This window comes from Mobula birostris, chromosome 3, assembly GCF_030028105.1.
Source record: "Mobula birostris isolate sMobBir1 chromosome 3, sMobBir1.hap1, whole genome shotgun sequence".
Classification (NCBI taxonomy): domain Eukaryota; kingdom Metazoa; phylum Chordata; class Chondrichthyes; order Myliobatiformes; family Myliobatidae; genus Mobula; species Mobula birostris.
The window spans coordinates 141,886,939-141,914,036 of record NC_092372.1 but is presented as its reverse complement, the minus strand read 5'-3'; the positions used below and the strand labels follow the sequence as shown (position 1 = coordinate 141,914,036).

The 27,098-nt window shown below is 38.2% G+C and overlaps 1 protein-coding gene across 1 annotated transcript in view; it reads right to left on the bottom strand.

Annotated features, from left to right (window-relative positions):
* Nucleotides 1-27,098, bottom strand: part of LOC140195299 (thrombospondin type-1 domain-containing protein 7A-like) — a 430,342-nt gene that overhangs the window by 52,667 nt on the left and 350,577 nt on the right. The window contains exons 12-18 of the mRNA XM_072253392.1: nucleotides 15,486-15,680; nucleotides 12,725-12,988; nucleotides 9,627-9,805; nucleotides 7,236-7,241; nucleotides 3,338-3,471; nucleotides 1,092-1,245; nucleotides 568-709 (exon numbers count right to left, since the gene is read on the bottom strand). Of these exons, the coding sequence (XP_072109493.1) occupies nucleotides 568-709; nucleotides 1,092-1,245; nucleotides 3,338-3,471; nucleotides 7,236-7,241; nucleotides 9,627-9,805; nucleotides 12,725-12,988; nucleotides 15,486-15,680 (1,074 nt within the window). The remainder of the gene's footprint in view (nucleotides 1-567; nucleotides 710-1,091; nucleotides 1,246-3,337; nucleotides 3,472-7,235; nucleotides 7,242-9,626; nucleotides 9,806-12,724; nucleotides 12,989-15,485; nucleotides 15,681-27,098) is intronic.

Sequence of the window (27,098 nt, the reverse complement as noted above, 5' to 3'; positions counted from 1 at the left end):
TTTCTTGTGGGTCTACTGAACAAATCTTTGGAATATTAATTATAACAGAATCAATGCATGACTACCAAACTAGGGCTTCCAACCAGAGTGCAGATCACAACAAAAGTGCAAATTCAAAAAGAAGAGAGAATAATATAAACACATAAGCGATAAATTGAGAATATGAGTTGAAGAATCCTTTAAAGTGAGTCCACTAGTTGTGGAAACAATTCAATGATGGGGCGACAGAAGCTGAGTGAAGTTATCCTCTTTGTTCAAGAACACAAGAAAATCTTCAGGCGCTGGAAATGCAAAGCAATACACACAAAATGCTGGAAGAAATCAGCAGGCCAGTCAGCACCTATGAAAAAGAGTAAGCAGTCGACTTTTTGGTCTGAGACCCTTCATTGGGTGCCTTTGTTCAAGAGCTTGATGGTTGAGGGGTGTTTGTTTTAACATGAGTTAATTTAATGGTTTATGGAAAAAGATCACACAACACAATTGATTAGCATAGTTCATGTAAAAGCACTTAAGGGACAAAAGTAGACAAGTCTTCTTAGTTGGCAGTGTAGAGAGAGCCTCAGTTACCTGTAACATTGTACGTGTAGTGAAAGCAGTTTCTGTTCAGATGGCACGGCTCCGTGTCTGTTTCAGCTGGACAGGGCTTCCCTTTCGCAGACTGTCTTATTGGAACAGCTGACCGCTCTCGGGTGGCACTAGTGTTACATGGCTGAAACAAAGTACACACGTGTTTTTGAACAATTCATGTTGAGGTCACCTCATTTAAGTGTCCTCTAAATAGAGTTTATATATTACATAAGAGAAAGAAGAGAGGTGTAATTTTTGCTTAATATCAGTTAACTTACTGTCCTGTACAAAGCTATACTTTGCTACAAGGACTGTCCTTTCAAGATAAAGTACAGAATAGACGACAATTACTTTCTTAATTAATGATGGTTTCTCAAGGATCTTGTCAACACAATGGTACTGCCTTGCTTTATTACTGAAATTAATTACAATATATCATTTGCTTTAGATAATAATTATAATAAGCAGGTTAGTGCTTTGATTACAGGTCCAATGTTGAGTGTAACCAGTCACTGTCTTTTTACCAGGAGACACCTGCTCCAAGATGACCACTCAGACATAACACAATCATCAGGGCACGGCAACTTGCACTGCCTGGAACCCAATGGCATTTCTTCCGGGTCACAGAGGTAGTCTTCAACAAATTCGATGGGACCATCCACTGTGTTCTGCATACATCTAAATATCAGAAAAAAAATCACATTTACCTATGCTGAAGTCAGCCTTTGCTTGTTGTAATCCAAAATAGTAAGTGAGGTTATATGATAATCTTATTTCATCAACCAGGTAATTATTCAGTGACCTAGTAATTTTACTGCTTGTGTATATTTTATCAGCATATTCAAAAATATAATGGTTATTTATATTTGAGAACTTTCTTTGGGGCCTCTCATCTTCATAACATGACATCCACATTTAATCCTCTGAGACATCAATGCTTTAATTGTAACAAGATCAACAGAAGATCCACATCTTCTCTTAAAATACTAATTCCCTTCCCAAATATGTCATTAGGAAGCTTGCAAATTAATTCTTCCACTTGCTGTCACTCAAGTAACATATAAAGGTCTGAAACCAAGATGCTAATTGAGATCTCGGTGTAAGTTATGGTTCAGTTGGTAGCAGCCTTGCTGAAGTCAGAAGGATTTGGGGTTGTGATCTACTTCAGAATGTTGAATAAAATATTGGGAGGTCCTAATGACGACAAAAAGCCTGAGGAGAGGGAGCCATATATAGTATCAGATACCTGGAAGCTCACAAAAGAACTCAAATGATTTAGCCATTTAGCAAGAGGAGAGAAAAGAGATAGATTTCCCATGTGGCAAATTCTGCATGATGGTCAGGGGCACCTTAGCTGAGCTTTCCCTTCCCAATTCCTGGAATACTGAAATCCATCATTCTCTTTAACACAAACACGAGGAATTCTGCAGATGCTGGAAATTCAAGCAACACGCATCAAAGTTGCTGGTGAACGCAGCAGTCCAGGCAGCATCTCTAGGAAGAGGTACGGTCGACGTTTCGGGCTGAGACCCTTTGTCTTGATAAGGGTCTCGGCTTGAAACGTCGACCGTACCACTTCCTGGAGATGCTGCCTGGCCTGCTGCGTTCACCAGCAACTTTGATGTATGTTGTTCTCTTTAATGCTCTTTGTTTGGTCTGCAAACTTTGCAACAAAGCCATCAATTCCATCATCCAAATCATTGGTATATAATGTAAAAAGAACCAGGCGTAGCACAGACCCTGGTGGAACACCACTAGTCACTGGCAGCCAACCAGAAAAGGCTCCCTCTATTTCCATTCTTTGCTTCCTAACAGTCAGCCAATGCTTTATCTATGCTAGAATCTTTTCTGTAATACCATGAGCTTGTAGCTTGTTAAGCAGCCTCATGTGTGGCACCTTGTCAAAGGCCTTCTGAATATGCAATACACAACATCAACTGTTTCTCTTTTGTCAATCCTGCTTGTCATTTCTTCAAAGAATTCCAACAGACTGTCAGGCAAGATATTCCCTTGAGCAAACCATGCTGACTGTGGCCTATTTTATCATGCGCTTCCAAGTATGCTGAAACCATATCTTTAACAATTGACTCCAACAACTTCAGAACCACTGAGATCAGACTAATTGGCCTATAATTTCCTTTCTTCTGCTTCTCTCCCTTCTTGAAGAGTGGAGTGACATTTGCAATTTTCCAGTCTTCTGGAACCATTCCAGAATCTAGTGATTCTTGAAAGATCATTACTAATGCCTCCACAATCTCTTCAACCACCTCTTTCAAAACCCTGGGCTGTACACTATCTGGTCTAGGTGACTCCTCTACCTTCAGGCCTTTTAGTTTCTCAAGAACCTTCTCCCTACTTATGGTAACCTCACACACTTTATGACCCCTGACACTGGAAACTTCCACCATACTGCTAGTGTCTTCCACAGTGAAGACTGTTGCAAAATACCGATTTACTTCATTGGCCATTTCCTTGTCCTCCATTACTACCTCTCCAGCATCATTTTCCAGCTGTCTGATATCCACTTTTGCCCCTCTTTTTCACTTTATGTATCTGCAGAAACTTTTATCATCCCCTTTAATATTATTGGCTTGCTTAATTTTGTATTCTATCTTTAAATTCTTAATGACTTTTTTAGTTGCCTTCTCTTGGTATTTGAAAGCTTCCCAATCCCCTAAACTCCCACCAACTTTTGCTCTATTATATGCCCTCATGATACCACACAATCTCTAAGTCCTTGAATGAAACAAGTGATTACATTTGGCTTTACCTCACTTTTCGAGTCTGCACCCCTTTACCACAGTTTTCCTTCAGGTCCACAGTGCTCACTTTGCACACACTCCATGGCTCTGCTATCCACACGTACTGACTGCAGTCACTGTGGCAGGGAACAACTTCATATACCTACAATGATAATAACACATATCATATTGACTTCAATATCTGATACTTCACATTCGAACCACAAGAGTCTTCATTATTCAAACCCACTAGAAATGTTCCGAACCTCCAATTTTTGCTGTCTTCATGTTTTTTTTTTGTAATTACACAATAGGTTCACAGCGAAGGGATGCCACTCAAAGCCCCTTTATTTCTTTTGGCAACATGATGGATAGGGTCATTATTGCCACTATATTGGGTTGGATTCGAGAAGCCTTTAGATAAAGCCCAGGAGGAATATCAAAGATCAAAGGTGAGATAAAATATAAGATGACCTTGATAGATAGAGTGAGACAGTTAGCTACAATGCTTGACATCAGGTTCAGAATTAATGAAAATCTTGAGCGAAAAAAAATTGTGTAACACAGAAGTCATCTTTGGTCTATTGAAAATGGAACGAATATGTGAGAGGATATTGGGGGGGTTTGCTGTGAGATGGATGTAACAGCCAGCCGATACCAATGTAGGCATTTAGCAACTAAGGATCCTAAATTAAACTCAACTATCCTCCTCTAATCTCAAAAAAAAGATTTTAAAGTATAAGTCTAGTAATCTGTCATTTAATTTGAAAAACACCTAATAAATATTTGCTCTGTGAAAAGGTGAAACAAATTGCAAATACCAGAAACTAATATTGTTCAATTTTTGTTGCAGATATGCACTCTATCTGTTATTTTGCACCATTAATTCTCCTTAGTTGCTGCCTGCTATGCCCAGTTAATTCCTATACTCTTTACCTGTTTAATTAGAACACCAGAGTCTGTTCAGGATTAAAGCTTCATGCAATTGTGTTTCAACACGTGTTTTGAGATTGCCATCCAAAAGTTAAAATTTCAAAGTTCAAAGTACATTTATTATCAAAGTATATATACATTATACAACCTTGAGATTTGCCTCCTTACAGGCAGCCACAAAACAAAAGAGATCCCAAAAAGAACTCATTAAAAAAAAGATTGTCAAACACCCAACATGCAGAGAGTGAAAACAATAAAAGTAAGCAAATAGCATTTTCAACTGGATTCTTAAAAGTCTTTAAAGAGAATTCTTATCTTTGAAATGTTTAATGTTATATAAGTTAAGGTGGTTCCTGACTATATATCAACTCAACAGGATGTTAAGAGGCATTTCGACAGATGCAGGCATCGACGGGGAATTGAGGGATATAAGCCTCATGCAGACAGATGCGTGGTTTAAATTAGCAACATTCTCAACACACATATGATGAGCCAAAGGGCCTGTTCCTGTGTTGTATTGTTCCATGTTCTGTCTGGTGACAAATGTAAAGATAATGTAACTGCATTCTCTCCTCTGACTGGACCATGACTCTGGATTTAGTCTACAAATACGGTTTTGGAGAGAAATATGAAATATTTAAGTCAGCCAAACTGCTAGAAGGATGCAACATATGAGACTAGCGGTAAATTGTTCAGTATTTCTTTTAATCTTTTAAATGTTTAATGAACTGATGATTTGTTTTTAACTGCAGATATTAGTACAGGGGATCCATAGATTATGGATCACTTAATGTACAGAGATCAAACTTTACAAGATTCTCCCATACATTTATAAAGCACTTTTTTCAAGCTAGTTGTTGTAGTAATAATAATCATAATAATAATATGTAGCATATTATTATGTCACAAACATATGTAATTCTGTTAAAAAGTACACATCACTGAAATGAAAGTACAACCTAGAAGAATGAAGAAATTATCACTATAGAAGAAAAAGTTAACCAATGGAAGAGCATGACCCTCCATGGAGGACATCCCCATGATCTGAGCAGACGAGATATTGACAAGTAAGCATCGAATGCTTGGCTCAGAGTTAGAGACCTCTTCCAAGAAACAGAGAGGTTCCTTGTGGCAATACAAGACCAGGTGGTCAACACAAAAAATTGTTAAAAATACATAATAAATGTCCAACAAATTCAGCATGATAAGTGCGGAAAATGTCAAGGTAAGAAACAATCCAGCACATTACAGGATCCTGCAGCAGTTTAACTCAATCTGATTACTTACACAGGCACAATCAATTGGTAAGATTATTTACCAGAATCTCACTTTAAAATACAAACTCATAAAAGATATCATGCCTTATTATAACTACAAGCCTGATCCAGTTTTAGACTCAGAGTCCTACAAATTATATTACAACTGATCCTTTATTACAGATGGGGCAATCCATAATAACCATCTGGATATAATATTATAGGATAAAAAAGCCAGAACAACTTACTTAATAGATAATAGGCATTCCAAACACACATAACATACAGATATCAAAAAGTGAAAAACACCAGAAATATGCTGAATTAAAAGAGGGATTTGAAAGAATATGGAACGTGAACAGTGTATGCATTGTCCCAGTAGTAATATCTACAACTGGTATCATCCCCCAAGTTATTACACAATAGCATTAAACAATTAGGCTTATACAGCAATATCTATGTAAATCTTTGGAATGTCACAATACTAGACACCACTATAATAGTTCAAAAGTTCCTAGCAATTGAGAAGTGAGTGTGTTTGGCTATGCCAGTAACTCAGGTTTACCAGCTTGAACTGAGATAAAGTAAATATATTAGAATAAGAATAATATTTTGTGATATTCATTAATGACTGGATAGAGTACATACTCCATCAGTTTAATTATGGGTAGTACAATATTAGAATTCAATGAAATGGAAGAATTATAACAAGTGATGTAGTGTCATGGGTATCAATAGAAAATAGGTGTTTCTGACATGCAGAGAAATCAGCTTATGGATAGCTTGCAGGGACATGGAGATCCCTTACATATTCTAACCTGACATGTATCCGTACTCGAAAGTCCCGTGTAACTAGTAGTTCATGTTTAGTAGTAGCACCGTTTGTTTTTCTTTTGATAGGAGGAGTGAATCAGTAACAGCCGATAATTGAAAATGACAAATTTACTGATCTGGAAATCTCAAACAAAAACAGAAAATGATGTTGATAATCAACAGACACGACAATAATGTGTAGATAGAAAAATAATTATGTTTTGTGGCAATGGCAACAGTAGAGGTGAAGGATCATTGACCTGAAATGTTAGTTCTGTTACTCTTTCCATATTTGTTACATAACTTGCTGATTATTATTTAACTTATTGGTCTGGATTTGCAGTTGGATTGGTGGTGACAATGCTAGCAGTTGTATTCATTGTACCACAGAATTCTGCAACAGAATAATAGCTCATGTACTGTCAAGTATGGAAATTGTGAAGTTGCTACAGTATGGTGCACTGCTGTAACCATCTTCAGTGCTCCTGGAGTATTATTTAATACTTTGGTCCTCTTATTTAAGAAATAAAATGCTGGTATCAGAGGCAGTCCAAAAGAGATTCATTGAGCACATTACTATGATGAAAAGGTTGCCTTATCATGAGCAGCAAAAAAAAGATCTACAGGCATATCCACTGTAGTTAATGAGGGGTGATCTTGTAGAAATGCATAGCAATGCATTCTTATAGAGAAACAACGTAGCTTACACTGTGACCAACAGAAAATGAGTAAGGGAAATTAACCCATCAAACACAAGTAGACACAGACACACCCACAGGCATAGACCCACAGAGTGACATGTGCAAATAGTTTAATTCAAACCAAGATAAGTCAATAATGCCAATGCTTAATTACACATGAATGTGGACAAACAGTAAGGCTGAATTACTATACAAAGATTTAACAGTGGATTGTACTGGCTTACCTGAGCCTGTTTTGAATACACGAGTCATCAAAGCAGTGGCACAAAAAAAGATACAAAGAATTATTATTATTCAATTTAGTCATTCATTGTTTCGAAAATTCAATACTGTTCTAAGTGAAATAATATAAATTATAATTTCTAGTAATTTTAAAAATAGATCAATATATATTTGTGTTCTTACATAATGGGCATTTTAGCCTTGTAATTCAAATATCATCAATTTTAAATTTGTTGATTTTTGCCAACTCCATTTAATATCAAGGTCAAGATTTTAGAACCTTTGTTGTGCGCTCAATACTTTGGCTGCAATGAGACATGTGGGACATAAACCACAATGGGCCAAAGTTTCAATATTCTCTGTCACTGTAGGCGACATTGTGAAATGCCTGTCACCACCCATTACAAAATCAGAGGTGCAGGATTGTGGAAGGGACACCATTTGGCATCGACCTGGCTTAATTGCTAAGAGTCATGCCTGCCAATATTTTCTAGGTCACTTTTTTTCTTTATTTGACAAACTATGTTTTACTCCCATTAAGTAAAGCTCCTTTTGCATATGTTCAGACAAATGGGTGCCATTGTGCGTACCTGCAGGTCTTCCTCTTTCGAGAGTAGACGGAGGAGGTACACTGGATCTGTTAAGACCATTGGTCCTGAGAAACTGTATTATTCACTCCCTGTCCTATGCTTTGTCATTCTTATTAGATCAACTAGTGCTTTTTTTTTCCCCATCCAACATAAAGACGTAACATATCATAGTCTAGATTTTCATTGGAGCTTTTCTATTAGAGTCCCATTGAAAATAATACGTTTGCAAGTTTCTTTTCCTTTCTTGTTTTGCCAACTGCTTTAATAGAAATGAATTCTGTTGTATTGTTTCAAAGGTTTTCATTTCAAATTGATTTTCAGTTCTCACGCAAGCTATCAGCTTTCAGTCTCTTTGTTACCTCGATTTACTGAGATCCAGCTAACTACGGAGTCGAAACATTTAAAAAATGCTATAACCTACTTTTTATATAACATGCCAATTGTAATGATATTTAAATGAATTTTTTAAATCTCTTTTAATCATGACAATATCTGTACCCGCTCTTTAAAAAAAATTTATAAATTCATAAGTTGCCTGCCTTTTTCTAGAAAATGAAAAATAATTTAACTGAGGAGAAAGGTGTATATTTGGTATTTTGTGTCTTTGTGTATGAAGTTACTATGTGGTGTTTATAATTGGAAGATTTAGCACAGGTTGACAGTTTCAGATTTAAATACGTTTTCTTCCATAGTGTTTACACAGACAGGAAATCAACTTCTCCTTTTTCACTCCAGCTAACATTTGCTTCCCAGCTGCCCATTTTAATGAGACTTCACCGAACACATCTGTCTAATGAGTCTCCAAGGTACAAAACTAGATTGGACTTATGAAAGAAGTTGATATGATTTTTTAAAGCACACACTATGCAATCATTTATTCTCTTTTTGCTCTACCTAGAGATGATCTTTTAAATAAAAGATTTGGACATGAAACCCCTTGTGAAGGATGCTTTAACTGACTTGTTTTATCGATTTGTTGATAGCCACACAAATGTAGTGGCCTTGACCTTTCTACTGCCAGCATAGCATTCTGCACATTGCTCTAAATAGAATCAGAAGCAAGGCCTGAATAACAGAACAAAAAAAGCTATATTTTTTTTTAAACTTTCTGGGATATTTGGATACACTTCTTTGCCTCTGTCTACTTGATCATATACTTTCAGCAGTACGGGAGTGGGTGAATTAAGTACTGAGAATCTAGTAGGGATACATGGCCTGCTCTCAACTTATCATCAAAGTCTCCTTCATGAAAATGCCAGGAGGCACCAAGGAATGGTTGTCTGTAAGGATAAAGTTGTATTATCGAATTTGAATATGTCCCTCCTCTCTGTTCATGTTACTATGTGCCTGTTCTGCAATCACTATTGGCCAGCTTCAGCTAAGATATCATTGAAATGAAAAATGCCATTTAATCAAAAATAAAGTTATATTATTTTCTTGCATCTCTGCATTTCTATTGGAGTCTCAGACTCTACCAACATCAAGAGATTCGAAATTTAAAATGTTCACAATATTTCATATTTCTTAATATTTATAACAAAAACATTATATTTGCCTGAATTTAAACTGCAGGGTTAAAGTTATACTGAACTTATAGCTTTCAGATAGGTTTAGAGTCAAATTCCAAACCCAATGTAAATCTTACATGATCACATCTATGGTATTGGGAAATATCTAGTTATTGATGTAACAGCTGTTGTGGCTAATAGACGTTTAATTAGCTGTCAAGTTCACTGTCAACTCAGCAGTTACATCATCAAAACTTCCAAACATAACGGTAAAATCTACATTGTTTATAATTACCTGGTTGGCATGATCAAGCTTTGGACAAGGTCGTCCACCATTATATGGCTTCTCACGGAGCCACTTGGATCTGACCTTCACTCCACTGCCGCAGGATTTGCTACAGCGAGACCAATTAGACCACTCACTAAGCTTACAGTCGGATGGGCAGGGAATGACACAGGCTTCCTCTATGTATGCTGGCATCAGAGAAAACAATTGAAACAGTCATAAATGTATGATAGTGACCGCTCATATTATAAGAAATCAGAATGACATTCTGATGAAACCAGTTCAGTTATCGAATGCTTAATATGAGTGACAGCAGATCTAAAAAAAAAACAAAAAAAAGGGCAACAGTGGCATGTTCCACTCTCCGACACAAAAGACAGGAGTCAAGGTTAAATATAAGGCTGCGTGACCTACTCATGCATTTACTGAGGCTCCATACTGATAGAAAGTATGGATTATATTTCTGGATATTGAAGCAATTGCTGTGTACATACATTTATGGATGCTTCTGGACACATCTTCAGTGATGTTCCTGGAATCACCGGGTGTTTCGGGTCTTTCAACATCATACAACCTCCTCCAGGTGACCCAGCCGGGGCTGATCAGACCCCAGCTTGTGTCCAGATGGCTAGCTACTTATGACTCCATGGCTCCCCTCTTTTGAGCCACAGCCATCTTGAGGCCCTCTCTGCTGCATCGGTGGTACTGCGGATGGCTCTCCTCTTCCTCTCTCCCTCGATGCCCAAATTGCTGAAGGCTCTAACTAAAGAATGGGCTACAAATCCCCTACAACCAACCTCCACTAGGAGACACCTCGCTCTCCATCCAGCCTGCTGACAGTTGCTGACCAGTCCTGCGTACTTGGAGAGATATGTGAATTTAGGCAGCAAAGTACTGCTGAAGTAAAACATCAGACATAATCTATTAAGTAGGAGCAGCTGTGACTGTCTGAATGTTCTATTCCCAGTTCTCCCATGTTCACTTTCATTGGCCAAAAGTGAAATTGAAAAATTAGAGCATAAGGCTAATTTCCACTGAGTTTGGCTAGCATCTCTTTAGAGTGGGGTGTGGTAAACCATATATATGCTGTAACTGGGTTACCTGTCTGGACAGGCCCCTCTGCTGACTGCTCCTGTGGCTCCTCCCACAGTTCCTGAATAAGGGCGACTGCGCCATTGCTCCTCCTCCTCAGTCCAGGGGCAGATACTCAGCATGATGGAGGTCACATTTTACAGCTAATAAAGGCCTCTCAGTATTTACTCTATTTCCAGTCTTTTGGAGTTATCGATGGTGCATCATGGGATATGAGCAGTTTCATGGGATATCATACCATAAAATGAGTACCATGTTATTTTTGGACTTGAGATCAGATACATTGGTACCTTCATCCTTGGGTTCTATGGAACTAATTTAATCTTTTTAAATACTCTTTTTATAACATAATCCTCATCAAGGCAACAGACTGAGAAAAACTATTGCCTCTTCAACTCCCTCTCAATTTCAAACAATTATAATAAATATGCTTTTTATTTGACGATCTCACTGGAGTCTATGTAATTTGATATGTGATGTTTAAACTCCTTGTATTGTTAACTCTTAACTGAAATCAGTTCTTGCAGAAAAATAGTTTCATAGAACTTTTAAGGCATTTTAAGTCAGATTTATTTACCTACTATATAATCCAATAATCCTTTTCTTTAAACCAGACATTAAATGCAAGCAATGTGGGATTGATTAGTATGAAATAATAAACACAGCCATTTTACCTATAATATGGTATATGAAACAAATTAAAATAGATAGAGACATTATAAATAACTTGGCCATGAATCAAGCTGTGATTTCAAAGCATTGGATTTTATTCTTAACTGACCTTTACCCTAATCAAATTTTAGAAAATTTGCCCTTATTTGTAAGATATCAATTCTCCTGTAAATTTTGTGATCATCCAAAATGATTAATATTTGCTTTTTGAAAACAGAATTTATTGAAAATGATGTAAAGCTTGTCTTCATATGGAGTAGGATTTTGTACAGAAATAGGTATTAGGTCTTATTTTGTTGGGTGGTAAGCCATTTTGATAGTATTCCTGAAGTTATCAAATATAGCAAGAGACAGAAATAAAAATTTGAGAAGGGTCTTTGACAATACTCTGCTCAAGCCTATCATATTAATACAAATATGGGAAAAGAGATCACTTTCTGGACTACAATCTGATATTTCTAGGAACGGTGGTTGCAGAAATGAATAACGAGGATACATGTGGGGTGCAACCCAACTTTCTTATTGTTCTAGTTGGGTTGCTTGAGTGTTTCCAGAGCTGCATTCATCTGGACAAGCAGAGAGCATCTCAACATGTTCCTGGCTGTTGTCGTGTAGATGGTAGAAAGAATTTGGGGTATGAAGCAATGAGTTACTCACTACAGGGCACTCAGTGTCTAGGCTGCACTCGTGTCAAATTCCTTACCTAGTTAATCTAGTTGAGACAATAGTGATTCTCAGGATGGTAGAAAACTTGGCAATGGTAATGATATTAAATGTCAAAGGCAGGTGGTTAGACTAAACTCTTGATGCAGGTGGCCACTGTCTATCACTTTTGTAGAACAAATTATACCTGTCAGTTACCATTGTGAATGTTATCCAGGTTTTGCTGCACCAGGCACAAACAACTTAATGAGTTCTCAGTAGAATTATATATTCCCATGAGAAATGTCTAGAAACTATCAGAGTTAAGAATATACGATCAACCACAAGATTCAGAAGATATTTCTTCGATTAGAGAATTTCAAATCTGAAGAATTTTGTGCCATTGATCGTTGCTGATATAATGTTGTTTTAAGTATATAAGAAGGTGAGAAATGTAATTTTTATCACTAAGAAAACAAAGGCTTCTGGGGATATAACAGGATAAAAGTGTTCAGGATCAGGAGTTTAAGGATCAACTGCTATTTAGTCAAATTGTGGAGTTAGTTTGAACTAATGTGTGATCAAGTTGTGTTCCTTCAAACTGGAATATCTTTTCCAATGACATTTTGAAGAAAAAGCATACTGGTGAAATCTTTGACATGCATATGCACTAATAAGTAAACCATTACTGCTTTGCTCACCATGTCTGTTGCATCGTCCTGATTCCACAAGTCTATTATTTTGATCTCGACATGCCAACGCCTGATAGCGATAGCCCCGTCCACATTCCTTGTTATCTCCTTGGACCTTCATGCCAAGCAGGGTCTCCGTCTTTCCGTCAGGCAGAATGCAGTCTGACCAGTTGCCTACAGGCTGTGCAGTATATTTGTTGCAGGGACAGAACTGGGTTTCAATCAGAGGGAAAATTTGAGTGTTCCTACACTTTTCTCTCTTCTTGCTCTTACCTGATATAATGAAAAAAAATATATCAATCAAGGAAAATATTAGAATAACACCAACTTTTAAATGCGAGAAAAATATACTCTGAAAGTAAACTTTTCATCTCCAGTTTCATATGTTGACCCATTTACTATTTATTATAAATTATTATAAATTACTACGATTGCTCATTGCCCAATGGGAAGGAGACGTAACATAAAGATTTTTACTCCTCATGTATGTGAAGGATGTAAGAAATAAAGTAAATTCAATTCAATTCAATGTATTATACATAAAGTAGTTCAGTTGGGTTACAATCAGCAGTGAATTATTTAGCATTATATTGGGCCATGTTATTAAAAGATCCAGATGATTTCCCAACCCTTCAAAGCTCCTAATCTTAGCATGAGATGAAGTGCTTTAGAACACCAAACACTTACATTCAGGGAAGGGCTATGTGAAAAATACCATCAAATAGTTCTCCCAAATTTTAGAGTGGTAGCTTGTTTGGGAACAATATTGTGGAAGTCTGTAATCAGCTGCCTATTACTTGTTCGATAAGTGAAGGACCATTTCTGCCTCTTCATTGTCATGGCACTCATCCTTAATTCATAATGAATATTCATCCATCTTTTTCTCAACTTTCATCCTAATTATCCCAAGACCTTCTCTTTTGATTTCCAATCTGCTACAGCCCATAAAATGAAGAGTATGCAAAAACAAACTAAAAGATAATCCAAATGAATCCAATGCTGGGAAGGAATCATAGATTTCGTGAAAATGTACATGAAAAATTAAAAAATACTCTGGAAAACACATAACTTTTTTTTTCGTTTTGAAAATTAAAATGTTTTGTAAGAGATATTTTTGCTGAAGCTATGTATTTCTGCACCTGCCTGGGTATAGGGACTTCAACCATGTTTTGGTGAATTAATGAAGATATCTGGCTTGATTAATTCTTCTCAATGGTTCTAGTCAGTAACATTTTGTTTGAAATCTCCAATTTAACATAATTCAAAAAATAAGCTAGTATATGCAGTTAAAATGAATAATCAGACACTCAAAGACAATAAGAGATACTAAATTATCAGTAGACAAATAATCAGAGAATATTTGTATTTGATGAAAACTTCAGGCAATAAGGCTAATCCCAGAATGGGGTGGAGAGAATTAGGGCCCTTTAAAAGAATCTTCTGCTTGAAGGTAGCTGCCCTTGGAATGTTAGTTGCTGGCATGGGAAAGAGTTTCGCCAGCTGCCCAAACATAAAGGTAGAGGCCCTGAAAACAGCAGTGAGTTTCAAAGCTGAAAGGTGAACAGTATGGCCCTGCTTTACATTTTGTTTCAAAAGCTACTTGAAACTTGGCTCGTTAAAATTGATGTTTGCAAGGAACAGGTGGCTCTGAAATGGTAGAACTCCAGTTAAAGTTCAAGTTTATTGTTATTCAACTGTATACATGTATGCTGCCAAACAAGACAGCATTCCCCTGGGATTCTGCAAAGCACAGTGCATAAAACTCACACACATAACACATAAAGTAATATTACCACAAATAAATTAACAAATAATAAAACGTATTTTTGACAGAAGTTAAAAAGTAAGCAGTATAATGCTACTTGTGTTTCATACGTGACGAAACCTGGGTGGTGGCAGGAAGTTCAATAGTCTCACGGCTTGGGGAAAGAAGCTGTTTCCCATTCTAATAGTTCTTGTTCTAATGCTACTGGACCTCCTACCTGATAGTAGGGGATGAAAGGGATTGTTGGATGGATAGGAGGGATCATTGATAATGATAAGGGCCCTGCGTATGCAGCACTCCTGATAAATATCTCTAATAGGTGGAAGAGAGACCCCGATGATCTTTACCAAAAGTTTTAAATGTCTCTCAGGCATTGCAATTAAAAGAAGCAGCTTGGGATGACATATTCTTGAGAGGATCCGGCCCTTAATCTTCTGTGTATCGATATATAAGTAAAGTAATATTTATATAGCTATTCAAAGAAATAAATTATTACACCTACTGTAAAGACCTTTATTTACATTTCTTTGCAATAAATATTGAATATACGTACCTTTTATTCATGAGGTTCTATTTGGTATTTTATTTCAATAATCAAAAGGAATCTGATAACATTGATGCCTGGAACATTATTAATAATGCACATTTCACAATGCAGTTTTATTAGTTATATTGATTTCCTGGGTTGTTTTGCCAGTAATGTAATGATGCAAAAATGTATGCTTAAAGCACAGAAAATGTTTGTTAATAACATGTTAATGCAAAAATTTATTGTTGAAATAGTCACATAGGAAATGGATGCAAAAATAACTTATTGCATCATAAAATTCTGTCATAATCAATTACAGTACATTAATTGTTTATTTCTGACTTTACTTTTCTGCAAGAATATTTCAACATATAAACAGGAGGGAAAAGTTGTGAACGTGCATGTTTACCTTAAGGTATCATTTTAAGGGAGGGAAGGAATGGTTACATCGTAGGGTTGTTAATTGACTTACTTACCAACAATTGTTCTTCGTCTGGTCTGTACTGTACCACAGTCACCAGTGCAGGAAGAAAATTTAGACCAGTTGGTGAACTGGCAGTCATCCTGGCAGGGCAATTGACAATGTTGAGTTAAAGTTGGCATGGTGCCAGCCCACTTCAAGCAATTGCTTATGTCCACTTGACTGCCATCTTGCTTTCGACATGATAACGCTAAAAGATAAAAAAGACATAGATTGATGTCGGAATTTTCGCAACCTCAGAATATTCCATTTTAGATATACAGCGCCGGAGTACTCCTTTAGTATTGATTGTGGAGGTGCAGAAAATGCAGCAGCCAAATTGTACACAATAAAAACCTGCAAACAGCAAAAAGGTGATTTTTTTGTCAAATTGGTTGAAGGATATTTTTGGGCAGTGGAACATTTCTCTATTTCAGAGTAGAGTTTTGATGAGCAGGTGGAACCATGTCTCTTCCAATAGATTGTAAAGATAAGAAGTAAGCTAGGTTGCTTTACATGAAATAGTTAGTCATTCTCATAAGTGTTTTGTGAAGCTGTAAAGAGTCATGGAAAGTTAGCAAAAGGCAGATGTAGGCTTCAGACACCAAATCACAAAACACACTGTAATTTAAAGTCTATCCTCATGTGGTTGGAATATTATAAAACTGGACAGGAAGTAAGAGCATCTATCTTTCTTATGCAGTCCTTTTGGGTGAAGATGACTTAATCCACCCTAGTTTAGTAGATTGTAAATTGCTAAAGGGCTCTGAACAGGAAGAAGGTGGATGCTTGCCAAAGGTTATTAATCATCAGGGATGTTATATCTCATTCTTCTGACATGAAATAATGTAATTTGATTTTCATTAAATGATTATGTTAATACGAGGGGTGATTGATAAGTTTGTGGCCTAAGGTAGACGGAGTTAATTTTAGAAAACCTAGCACATTTATTTTTCAACATACTTCTCTCTTACATGTACACACTTAGTCCAGCAGTCGTGGAGCATACGGATCTCTTCTTTGTAGAAGTGGTCCACAGCAGGGGTAATTGATAAGTTCATGGCTTAAGGTCGAAGGAGATAAGTTATTAACTAAGCTCTCATCATATGCATAAGCAGTTCAACTCTTTGAGTGAAAATGCAGAAAGTTTGAAGTTTCTCTTCACCGCCTTCTATTTTAGGCCACAAACTTATCAATCACCCCTGCTATGGACCACTTTCTGGAGGTCCAAGGCGTCACCTTCTACAAAGAAGGGATCCGTATGCTCCATGACTGCTGGACTATGTGTGTAAATGTAGGAAAAATAAATGTGCTAGGTTTTCTAAAATTGACTCTTTCTACCTTAGGCCACAAACTTATCAATCATCCCTCATAAAATTGGTAATTTTCGCTCCAAAACTAATATGTAAGGAGAATGACGGCGTGACTTGCAGTAACACACTTTATTTGGTGCTTCTTCACACTACAGCAACCTTTCTGATGACTGGCATTCATGCTTGAACCAGGACTAAGTAATTGACCACTTTCACACATCTACCTAGAAAATTATAAAGGATGTGAACATTAATTGACTAAAATAAAATAATTATAACAATTGGCAAATATCCCATAGTTAATTCTGCAACTAATGGTGGAACTGGGGTTGGTCACACCAGAATTAAATGATTAATGATATAGCTGAGAAAATTAAATGTAGTATTTCCAAGTTTGTGGACAATACAAAATAAGCAGGTGATGTGAGGAAGAATCTGAAGGGTTCCAGTGTGATTTGAAGAGGTTGAATGAGTGGAAAATCCATGGTAGATGCAGTATGTCAATAAAGGAGAGATGGTAAAACAGGAAGACTGATTATATAACAGATCATATGGAAGTGGTGACAGTGTAGGAAGGGTTGAGGGGTACAATGATAACTGGATTCTCTTGAGATGAATCACATGTTGCTCTATAACACGAGGGACATGAATACAGAAGGAGGATGATATACTCCAATTGTACAGGGCTTCAGTGAGATCACTCCTTGAGTTATTGTGTGCAGCATTAGTCTCCCTATTTCAAGAAGTTCAGTTGTGCTTTGGAAGGAGTGTAACAAAAGTTTACCCAACTGATTCCTGAGATGGCAGGACTGAAGTATGAGTAGCAATTTGGACATTTAGGCTTGTAGTTTCCAGGTTTAGACAAATGAGGGGAACCTCAATGAAATTTATAAAATCCTGACTAGACTGGGCAGATTAGAAGCAGAAATATTGTTCTCAATGGTGATATTCAAAACTGAAGATCATAGGATGAGGATATTGGTTGAAATGTTTGGGACTGATGCGAGGATAAACTTCCTCTACCAAGGCATAGTGAACCTGTAGAATTCTCTATCTTGGATGAGAATTGAGGCCAATTCATTTCAAGGAAGTATAAAATGTAGTTCTGAATAACGAAGCAATCTGTGGGATAAGGGGTGAGAGCAAGAACAAAATACTGAATTTTCTTTATTTTTTATGTTTGTTTTGAGGACTGATTGGGCTTGGAGAGTTAAGTATCCCACTCTTACTCCAAGGTTAAAATTTATGTGACAGTTGACTCATCACAGACCAGTGCTTAAGTGCTGAGAGAAGTAGTATGTATCAAATGATTCACATTGACAGACACTGGCTTTGGCACAATTGTGTGCAAATATCAAGCACTTTGCATGTAGAAATTTATTAAGAATTTGCACTGAGAAAAGATTCTCAGATGTATCAGTTACCTTAAGATAGTGTAACATCATTAAATGGTTAATACAGCTCAGGTGAATGTGAAAACTATGTCATTAATTACAATGCCAAGATAGAGTTAAGCATGCTAACTTTAATGATGTTCATTGAAATTTCATGCTAAAGTGGACAAGGACAAGGCACTTGAAAATGAGTCACTGAGAAGCTGTGAAGAAATGTTACTTAATAAAAATTATCTTCAAAACGGATCTGAGTTACTGGAGAGGTGGACAATCTTTTAAAACCTGCAATTTCTTTACTAAAAAGTGAAATGTAGCTTTTGAACGAAGTACAATGTACCATGACTCTGTCCACATCCAACCATTACTTGAGGCAAATGTTTGGAGGACTTGGTAGATCTACTTTAAAAATAGTGAACATCCAGCATACTGCTAAAAGTAACTCTGAGCCAAATTTGGAAACATCCATAAGGTTGGAGTTGTATGAAAATAGGTTTGTGCGGTTCTTTGTGATTACTGTTCAGCATTGATGCAGAGAAACCAAGTAGTGGAAAGTGGCAGATATCTACTTTGCACAAAAATGTTGTGAGTGTAGGCTGCTGATGAAGTTGAGAGACGAAGCCATCTGTTCTGTCATCTCTTATCTCTTCTAAATGTAGAGGTTCATGTTATTAAATATATTCTCTCTATACTCCCTGATAAAAGTATCATAAAGGTAGCTAGATATCGCTTTCATGCTATAAATTCCTTTTGCACAATCCCTAATGTGTTATGACCATAGAAACCAAAAGGAAACACAGGCATGTTTATAAAGAGACTAAGTAAAGGAAGGCCAAAAAAAAGTATTTTGTAGAAATTGATAATGCTATGTCTTAATTTGTAAGCTTATGTTTTATGCAGTTGTCAGCCTTGGATTTTACTCAATGATAAGTAAAACTTAACTCAGAACAAAAGAAAGATTATGACAAATCACATATCCCACAGGGAATGACTCTCATAATATTGCGCTGTTGGTATAGATTTTTAAAATCATTATACATAATGCATGTACTACTACATTATCTGGAATTCGAGTCAGGCCAATACTAATTTTTAATCAACATATCTGTTGTATTGATAAAACTATTTATTTCCTCCTCCATGGCGTTATTTGCCAGCTTGGGCATCCCGACTCCGTTGCTGACAAATCCTCATTTATACCTTTGTTAGGCTTGACTATTCCAATACTCATCTGGCTGGCTTCAAAATTTTTGGCCCTGTAGAAACTTATCTTCATTCATAACCCGGTACATGGTCTCACTAAGTGTCATTCATCCATCAAGATTGCATGAGCAGATCTACATAGATTCTTGGTTTGGCTGTCTCAGTTTTAACATACATATCCTTATTTTAACAGTTTCCTGGACCTACTGAGTCTGCCTATTTCTGTAAACTTTTCCAACCAGATACTTCCCTAAGAAAAGTTTGGATAAGTACATAGATGGCAGGGGTAAGGAAGGCTATGGTCCTGGGGCAGATTGATGGGCGTAGTATTTTAAACAGTTTGGCACAGACTAGCTGAGACAAGGGACCTGTTTCTGTGTTGTACTTTTCTACGACTCTATTCCTCTAGCTACACGCTGAGATATTTTACTAATTTGAAGGTGCTATAGAAACACAAACTTTTGTTTGTTGTTCAAATCTGTGGAATGAGACTTGAGCTCAGAATATTTTGGCTCAAAACTGAAATTGCAGAAGAAATAAAACTGCGTAAAGTTCATCTGTTCAACATGTTAATTAGCTTTTGTTGAAAAAAATCCACTGTGTAATAACTCTAGTACAGCCATTATAGTGCACAGCAGTTAGGCGCATAGGCAAGAAGCTTCAGCTGCAATAATGAGGCTTTACATATTTTCTGAGGCTTACAGATACCATAATGCTTACCTTGTGGTCAGCTCAATGAGTGGGAATTTTGCATTTGATATCTGGAAGGGGCTGGAAGGGGTTGGAAGGGACAGGCTTTTGGAGTTGGGTATCTGGGAAGAGGGTCATAGTGACAAACAATTGGAATCTGAAGAAGCGCTGGGGCAGAACCAGCAGCTGGAATGTAGGGAATCAGTGGAGAAGAAGCAGTGGTTGGACTTAGAAACATATAAAACATACAGCACAATACAGGCCCTTCAGATCGATTATTTTTTACTTTTCGTGATCTGGATCTGGCAAGGGCAGCATTTCTGTTGCCGCTCCTTAATTACCCTTGAGATGGTGGTGGTAAGCTAGCTTCTCAAATTGTTCCAGTTCTTCCAAAGAAGATACTCCGACTGTGCCATTGGTTTGGGATATACGTAGATACAATTGCCTTGTGGCAATTAAGGACCAGCAATGCTTTCCAATCCAGCATAGAATGTAACCTGTTACATTCTGTTACATACCTGTTAATATGCCTTCTGCCCTGTTTTATCTATGTGGGAGAGGACTTGGGTTTGGGAGGTGCTATCACAGTCTCTCATACTGCAATGCATTTTCCAATTTGTAAACACAGCACCCATTATGCACCAATGATAGAGGAAACAAATACTAAGGGTCGTAGAAGAGGCATCATGTATACCTTGTCCAAGAGCTTCTTTATAGCTTTTCGAACATTTAAGCAGGCAAGTATTCCATCATCTTTCTGACTTGTACATTATGGGAGGGCTCTTGGGGGCCAGGCACTGTTTCACCAACAACAGGATACACAACCTCTGATCAGCAATTGCAATCACAGTATTTATGTGGCTGCTTCATATGAGTTTCAGACCAGTGATGGATCCACAGGATGATAATGGTGGGAGACTCAGTACTGGGGTGGAGTTATACTTTTGGGGACTACTTGAAGGATTTAGGATTTGAGATGAATAAGCATTGCGGGCTTGGGCAGAGGAAGTGTGGGCGGTGTGACTTGAATCTCAGGAAATGGAGATTAGTAATTTCCGAAGGAAAAAAGGCATAGAAACTCAGCACAGACAGAGAAATCAGCATGCTGGAAATCAGTACATAGAAACTCAGCACCTCTCCTGCGTGCATGCTTTAAAAAAAAACATGTAGTTATGCACAGACACAACACTGATGTTAGTGCGACACCACTCAACTAACTGGTATATCTTGCTCCTGTACACCCTTTTGCTGCCATCTGAAATTCTGCTAAAAGTGCTATGTAATTACATTTTTAGGTTTATAGCATTCTAGCACTGTTGTATTCTAACTTTTGCAATATGATTTAATATATTTTCTCACCCTCTGAGTAAAGCTCTATGCCAACAATGCACCTTAACTTAATATTAGTGAAGAATACTTAAGTGATGTTTTACTTTCCTTTGGCTGAGAAAGGTGCATGGCGTAAAGCACTTGCCATGTAAGTTTGTGTGAAGTTAAAAGCTGTACAGTACAGGAAGTTTGTTGTTAATTCCATCCTGCTTATAGTTAAACAGGAAGCACACATTGTAGGGAGTTGCATTAATGGCTTATACTCAAACAAACTGAACCCTTGGCAACTCTAGTTAAGTCCATGACAATTACATGGTTAGCATGTTCATGGCTTCTGACCACGTACAGTGAATTTTGGTTAATTGGGACACATCAGGACCAGTACACTTTGGCCCAATTAAGTAGCTGCCTAAATTAGCTGAAATTTCATGGAAATAGTTACAAAGGTATAATAAAGACAAACTAATGTTTAACTGAGTCACAAATCATGTATTTAAATGAATTACAGAACATATTAGAACTCTACCAACATACCACAGTATTAGGAAAGTGTGGATTGGTTTCTAATAGTTATCAACGGAGGAATTCATCCAGTGTATGCTGTTGTGTTCTTTTGATCGACTGTAAATGAACAAAATCCGCACAGGTACCTAGTGCAAATAATCAAATGCCTTCATATAATGTTCTTGAGAATTGTATGTTCCAAATCTTTATATTCATTACAATATTCAAGATGACTGCTAATACCTTCATATACTTCATAACTCCTAATTTGTTGAAGTAGTGAAATAGTTTCATTTTCAATTCTGGCTGTTTCTGGCAACTCCATTCCTAAATGTTTGAAACCATGGAGAATAAAACAGTTTTGAATTGTCTTACTGCTTATTTCTTGGTTCCTTAAATTTGTCACAGCTGGGAGGTATGGTGATGGGGGTGGTAATGGGGACAAGCTCCCACTACCTATTAATTGCTCCCAATGGCGTGCACCTCAAATAGCCTTTGACAGCCTCTGAGTTCCTGGCCTTCACATGTGGCTGAGTTACTAAGCCCAGCAGAACTGTTTCTACTAACAAGAAAAGGGGCTAAGGCGGGTTACTGGCACCCTAAAAGCAGTCTCTTCGGGCAGATCAGCCATGGTTAGCAGCTCACCTAGGAGAAAGAAAGCTCTGATCTCAAGCTTCCACTGCCTTGTGGCTATACCCTCTCATGGGGAAGGCTCAGGAGTAAACTCTGAGGGAAAAATCTGAAGCTGGAGCCCCTAAGGCAGTCCTCCAATGAGTTCAATGCTGACTGGCAACTCTTGTGGCGGTGCTGGTACCGAACTGTATCAGTCTCTGCTGTTCCTTTGGGTTCATCAGCTTGCTATATGGACAACAGCTTGCTCATGATAACGTACTGCCCACGCTTACACATCTAGACAGCTAGAATGCAATATCCATGGTCAACTCTGACCAACGGAAGCCTCGTATTATTTCTTGCCAACTATCAGTGACAAAAATCACTGCTTTTTGAACACAAACACATGCAACTGGCGCTGGTTAAAAACAGCTTGCTCTAAGTACAGTGTGGTGTCTAAAGGCCACCAAAGTGCACACATTTGATGCCAGTTAGAAACTGTTTGGCAACAACATCCTGTCCAAATTATGTGATATAGTGTCCCAAACAAATGAAGGAAACCTCAGCTATTTTCTGGATTAGCTTTTGTTCTTTAAGAGTTGTCCCAAATAAGCAGTTGGCCCAATTAACCGATCGCCCAATGAACCGAAATCCTCTGTAATTTGCAGCACCCAATTACATAATATGCTGGACATGACTTGCATGTCTAAACCTCTCATTATGCTATTAGGGTCAGCCATGAGCCTATTGACAGAGCTCAGCAAAGCTTAGCTGAGGAGCTGGACATCTATCACAGGTCCCCCACAGTTTCAGCCCAGTCTTTGTTCTTGAATCTTGCGCCGTCCTATCATGTTAGCTGTGTGCTGAGCTGAATGGACAAAATAGGTACTGTACAAGTAAAGAGTTTCTTTTTTAAAATTTTAATTGATTCATTGCTTTAAACAATTTACATTGGTTAAATACATTACTTTTGCATTTATTCAACAATATATTTTAAAATGCATTTAAATCTAAACCAATTATATTTAAATTTTTCTGATTATTGGTAAGATTTACATAGAAACATAGAAAACCTACGGCACAATACAGGCCTTTTGGCCTACAAAGCTGTGTCGAATATGTCCTTACCTTAGAAAATTAGAGGGCTATGGGTAACCCTAGGTAATTTCTAAGTTCCATGTACCCATCCAGGAGTCTCTTAAAAGACCTTATCGTTTCTGCCTCCACCACCATTGCCGGCAGCCCATTCCACACTCTCACCACTTCTGCATAAAAGAAACACTTACCTCTGACATCTTCTCTGTACCTACTTCCAAGCACCTTAAAACTGTGTCCTCTCATGCTAGCCATTTCAGCCCTGGGAAAAAGCCTTTGACAATCCACACGATCAATGCCTGCCAGCACCTTCTACACCTCTATCAGGTCACCTCTCACCTTCTGTCACTCCAAGGAGAAACGGCTGAGTTCACTCAACCTATTCTCATCAGGCATGCTCCCCAAACCAGGCAACATCCTTGTAAATCTCCTCTGCACTCTTACTATGGTTTCCACATCCTTTCTGTAGTGAGGTGACCAGAACTGAGCACAGTACTCCAAGTGGGGTCTGACTTATATAGCTGCAACATTATCTCTTGGCTCCTAAATTCAATTCCACGATTGACGAAGGCCAATGCACCGTATGCCTTCTTAACCACAGAGTCAACCTGCGTAGCAGCTTTGAGTTTCCTATGGACTTGGACCCCAAGATACCTCTGCTCCTCCACACTGCCAAGAGTCTTATCATTAATACTTACTATATTCTGCCATCATATGTGACCTACCAAAATGAACCACCTCACACTTACCTGGGTTGAACTCCATCTGCCACTTCTCAGCCCAGTTTTGCATCCTATCAATGTCCCGCTGTAATCACTGACTGCCCTCCACACTATCCACAACACCCCCAACCTTTGTTTCATCAGCAAATTTACTAACCCATCCCTCCACTTCCTCATCCAGGACATTTGTAAAAATCATGAAGAGTAGGGGTCCCAGAACAAATCCCTGAGGCACAGCACTGGTCACAGACCTCCATGCAGAATATGACCCGTCTACAACCACTCTTTGCCTTCTGTGGACAAGCCAGTTCTGGATCCACAAAGCAATGTCCCCCTGGATCCCATGCCTCCTTACTTTCTCAATTAGCCCTGCATGAGGTACCTTATCAAATGCCTTGCTGAAATCCATATACACTACATCTACAGCTCTACCTTCATCAATTTGTTCAGTCACATCCTCAAAACATTCAATCAGGCTCGTAAGGCACGGCCTGCCTTTGACAAAGCCATACTGATTATTCCTATTCATACTATGCCTCTCCAAATGTGCATAAATACTGCCTCTCAGGATCTTCTCCATCAACTTACCAACCACTGAAGTAAAACTCACTGGTCTATAATTTCCTGGACTATCCCTATTCCCTTTCTTGAACAAGGGAACAACATCCTCAACTCTTCAATCCTCCGGAACCTCTCCCTTCCCCATTGATGATGGAAAGATCATTGCCAGAGGTTCAGCAATCTCCTCCTTCACCTCCCACAGCAGCCTGGGGTACATCTCATCTGGTCCCGGTGACTTATGCAACTTGATGCTTTCCAAAAGCTCCAGCACATCCTCTTCCTTAATATCTACATGCTCAAGCTTTTCAGTCCTCTATAAGTCATTTATCATTTACGAGCAGTTAGAAAGGTATCTGACAGCATGATTTGTGGTTGCTGTTGGTCTAGTCACAACTCTTGGACCCTCTGAAGCATCAAGGGTTCCAGCTCAACTGGACCTATAGGGCTATGAAAGGTTACTGTCTTTGGAAGAATTGTACTAGGATGAGTAGGAGGCATGGGCTAACCAAATACAATCCTCTGAATAAATAAAACTTATTAGTAGATAGAAAGAAACCATTTCTGCTTACTCGAGAACCTGGGAGCAGTGACATGATCTAAAAATTCAACCCTGTCCTTTCACAAATGGAGCAATGAAAATAGTTATACAGAAGAAGGCATGCTTTGGGAATTCTCCTTTACAGACAATAATTATTACTTGGTGTAATGTTAATTTCATATCCGAAGTTAATAGGCTTATGATAATCAAAGGAAGTCAGGCAAACAGGGAAGGAGCAGCTGAGGTTAATTAGCCTTTGGCTGCATGGTAATGCAGCAGTTGGTGTTGATGGGTTTAGCTTCTGGTTTAAGATGGCATTAGTGAATCTCAGCGACTTCTGGCTGGTGGCGGACAGAACTAAATACTTTGTTAATCACTTTTTTTTCCCGGTAAACGATCATCGCAAGCAATAGCCTATAACTTCCCATTGGACTTGGAAGCAATTCGATGTGGCAGAACACAGGTGAGGCAAGGCAGCAGGCCCTTTGCCAAGAGTGAGGAAGACCCAAAGTTTGATCGAATTAAGTGCTGAGCTGAATTGGAAAGGTCGGGTACAGGCCGAACCAAGGCGGCAGGGTACAGGCCCCAGAGTGATTCAAAGCGACTGAACCTAATGTTTGGATGAAAATTTAAGCACTGGGCCAAAATTTGAAAAGTCAGGTACAGACCAAACTGAGGCAGTGGGGTCCATAACCCAGAGTGTATTAAAGTGACTGAGCCCGATATTTGGACGACGATTTAGGTGCTGGGTCTGATTGAAAGGGTTAGGGTGTTGAGAGGCGAGGTGAGGGTTGGGCTGGTTCTACTCGTTATTTGGCTCTGTGCTAAACTAAAGGTTTGGGGCTGGACTCTGTGGACTTCAGTTCAGAATGCTATTTTCTTGTGTTCAATGTTTGCATGTTTCGTTTGATTTTCTCCACACATTGGCTGTTTGACAGTCTTTTTTAATGGGTTCTTCTGCATTTCTTTGTTTTATGGCAGCCATAGGAGACAAATCTCAGGGTTGTATAATGCATAAATACTTGGATAATAAATGCACTTTGAACTTTTGAACTCTGACCTCCAGTAATCTGGTATTTTATGCACTTTCTCTTTATGACTGTGCACCTTTCTTCTGGCTGCTTCAGTTTCCTCCCACGTCCCAAAGACAGGTAGGTGGGCTCATTGGCTTCTGTAAAGCACCCATAGTAAAGCTAGGTTAATAGTAAAAGAATCAAAAGGCCATTAATTGACATGTGACAGGAAATAAGTTGCTGGGGCACAGCGAAATAGGTAAAGTGGTAATGTGACCAATGGCAGTTAAGAAAATAATTGCAGATGCCTGAAATTTGAAATAAAAATAGGAAAATACTAGAAATACTCAGCAGTCAGGCAGCATCTAAGGAAACTGAAACCAAGTTAGACCTGAACAGTTTACTCAGTTTCTCACTCCTCTAAAGCTCTTGAGCATGCAGGGCATTCCTCTGCTTTCATAATGGGACTAATGGGAACCCACATGGACTTGATGGGCAGAATTGCCTCCTTCTGCGTTGTAATAAGTAGAAGGTCTCGGTGAAGCATAAGTCCCTATTGCTTTTCCCCATGTTGCTTCCTTCCCATAACCAATGCTTTTATCTGTTCTGAGGGACTTCAGAGCCATTAAGAATCAACTACGTCATGTAGATGGGAGTC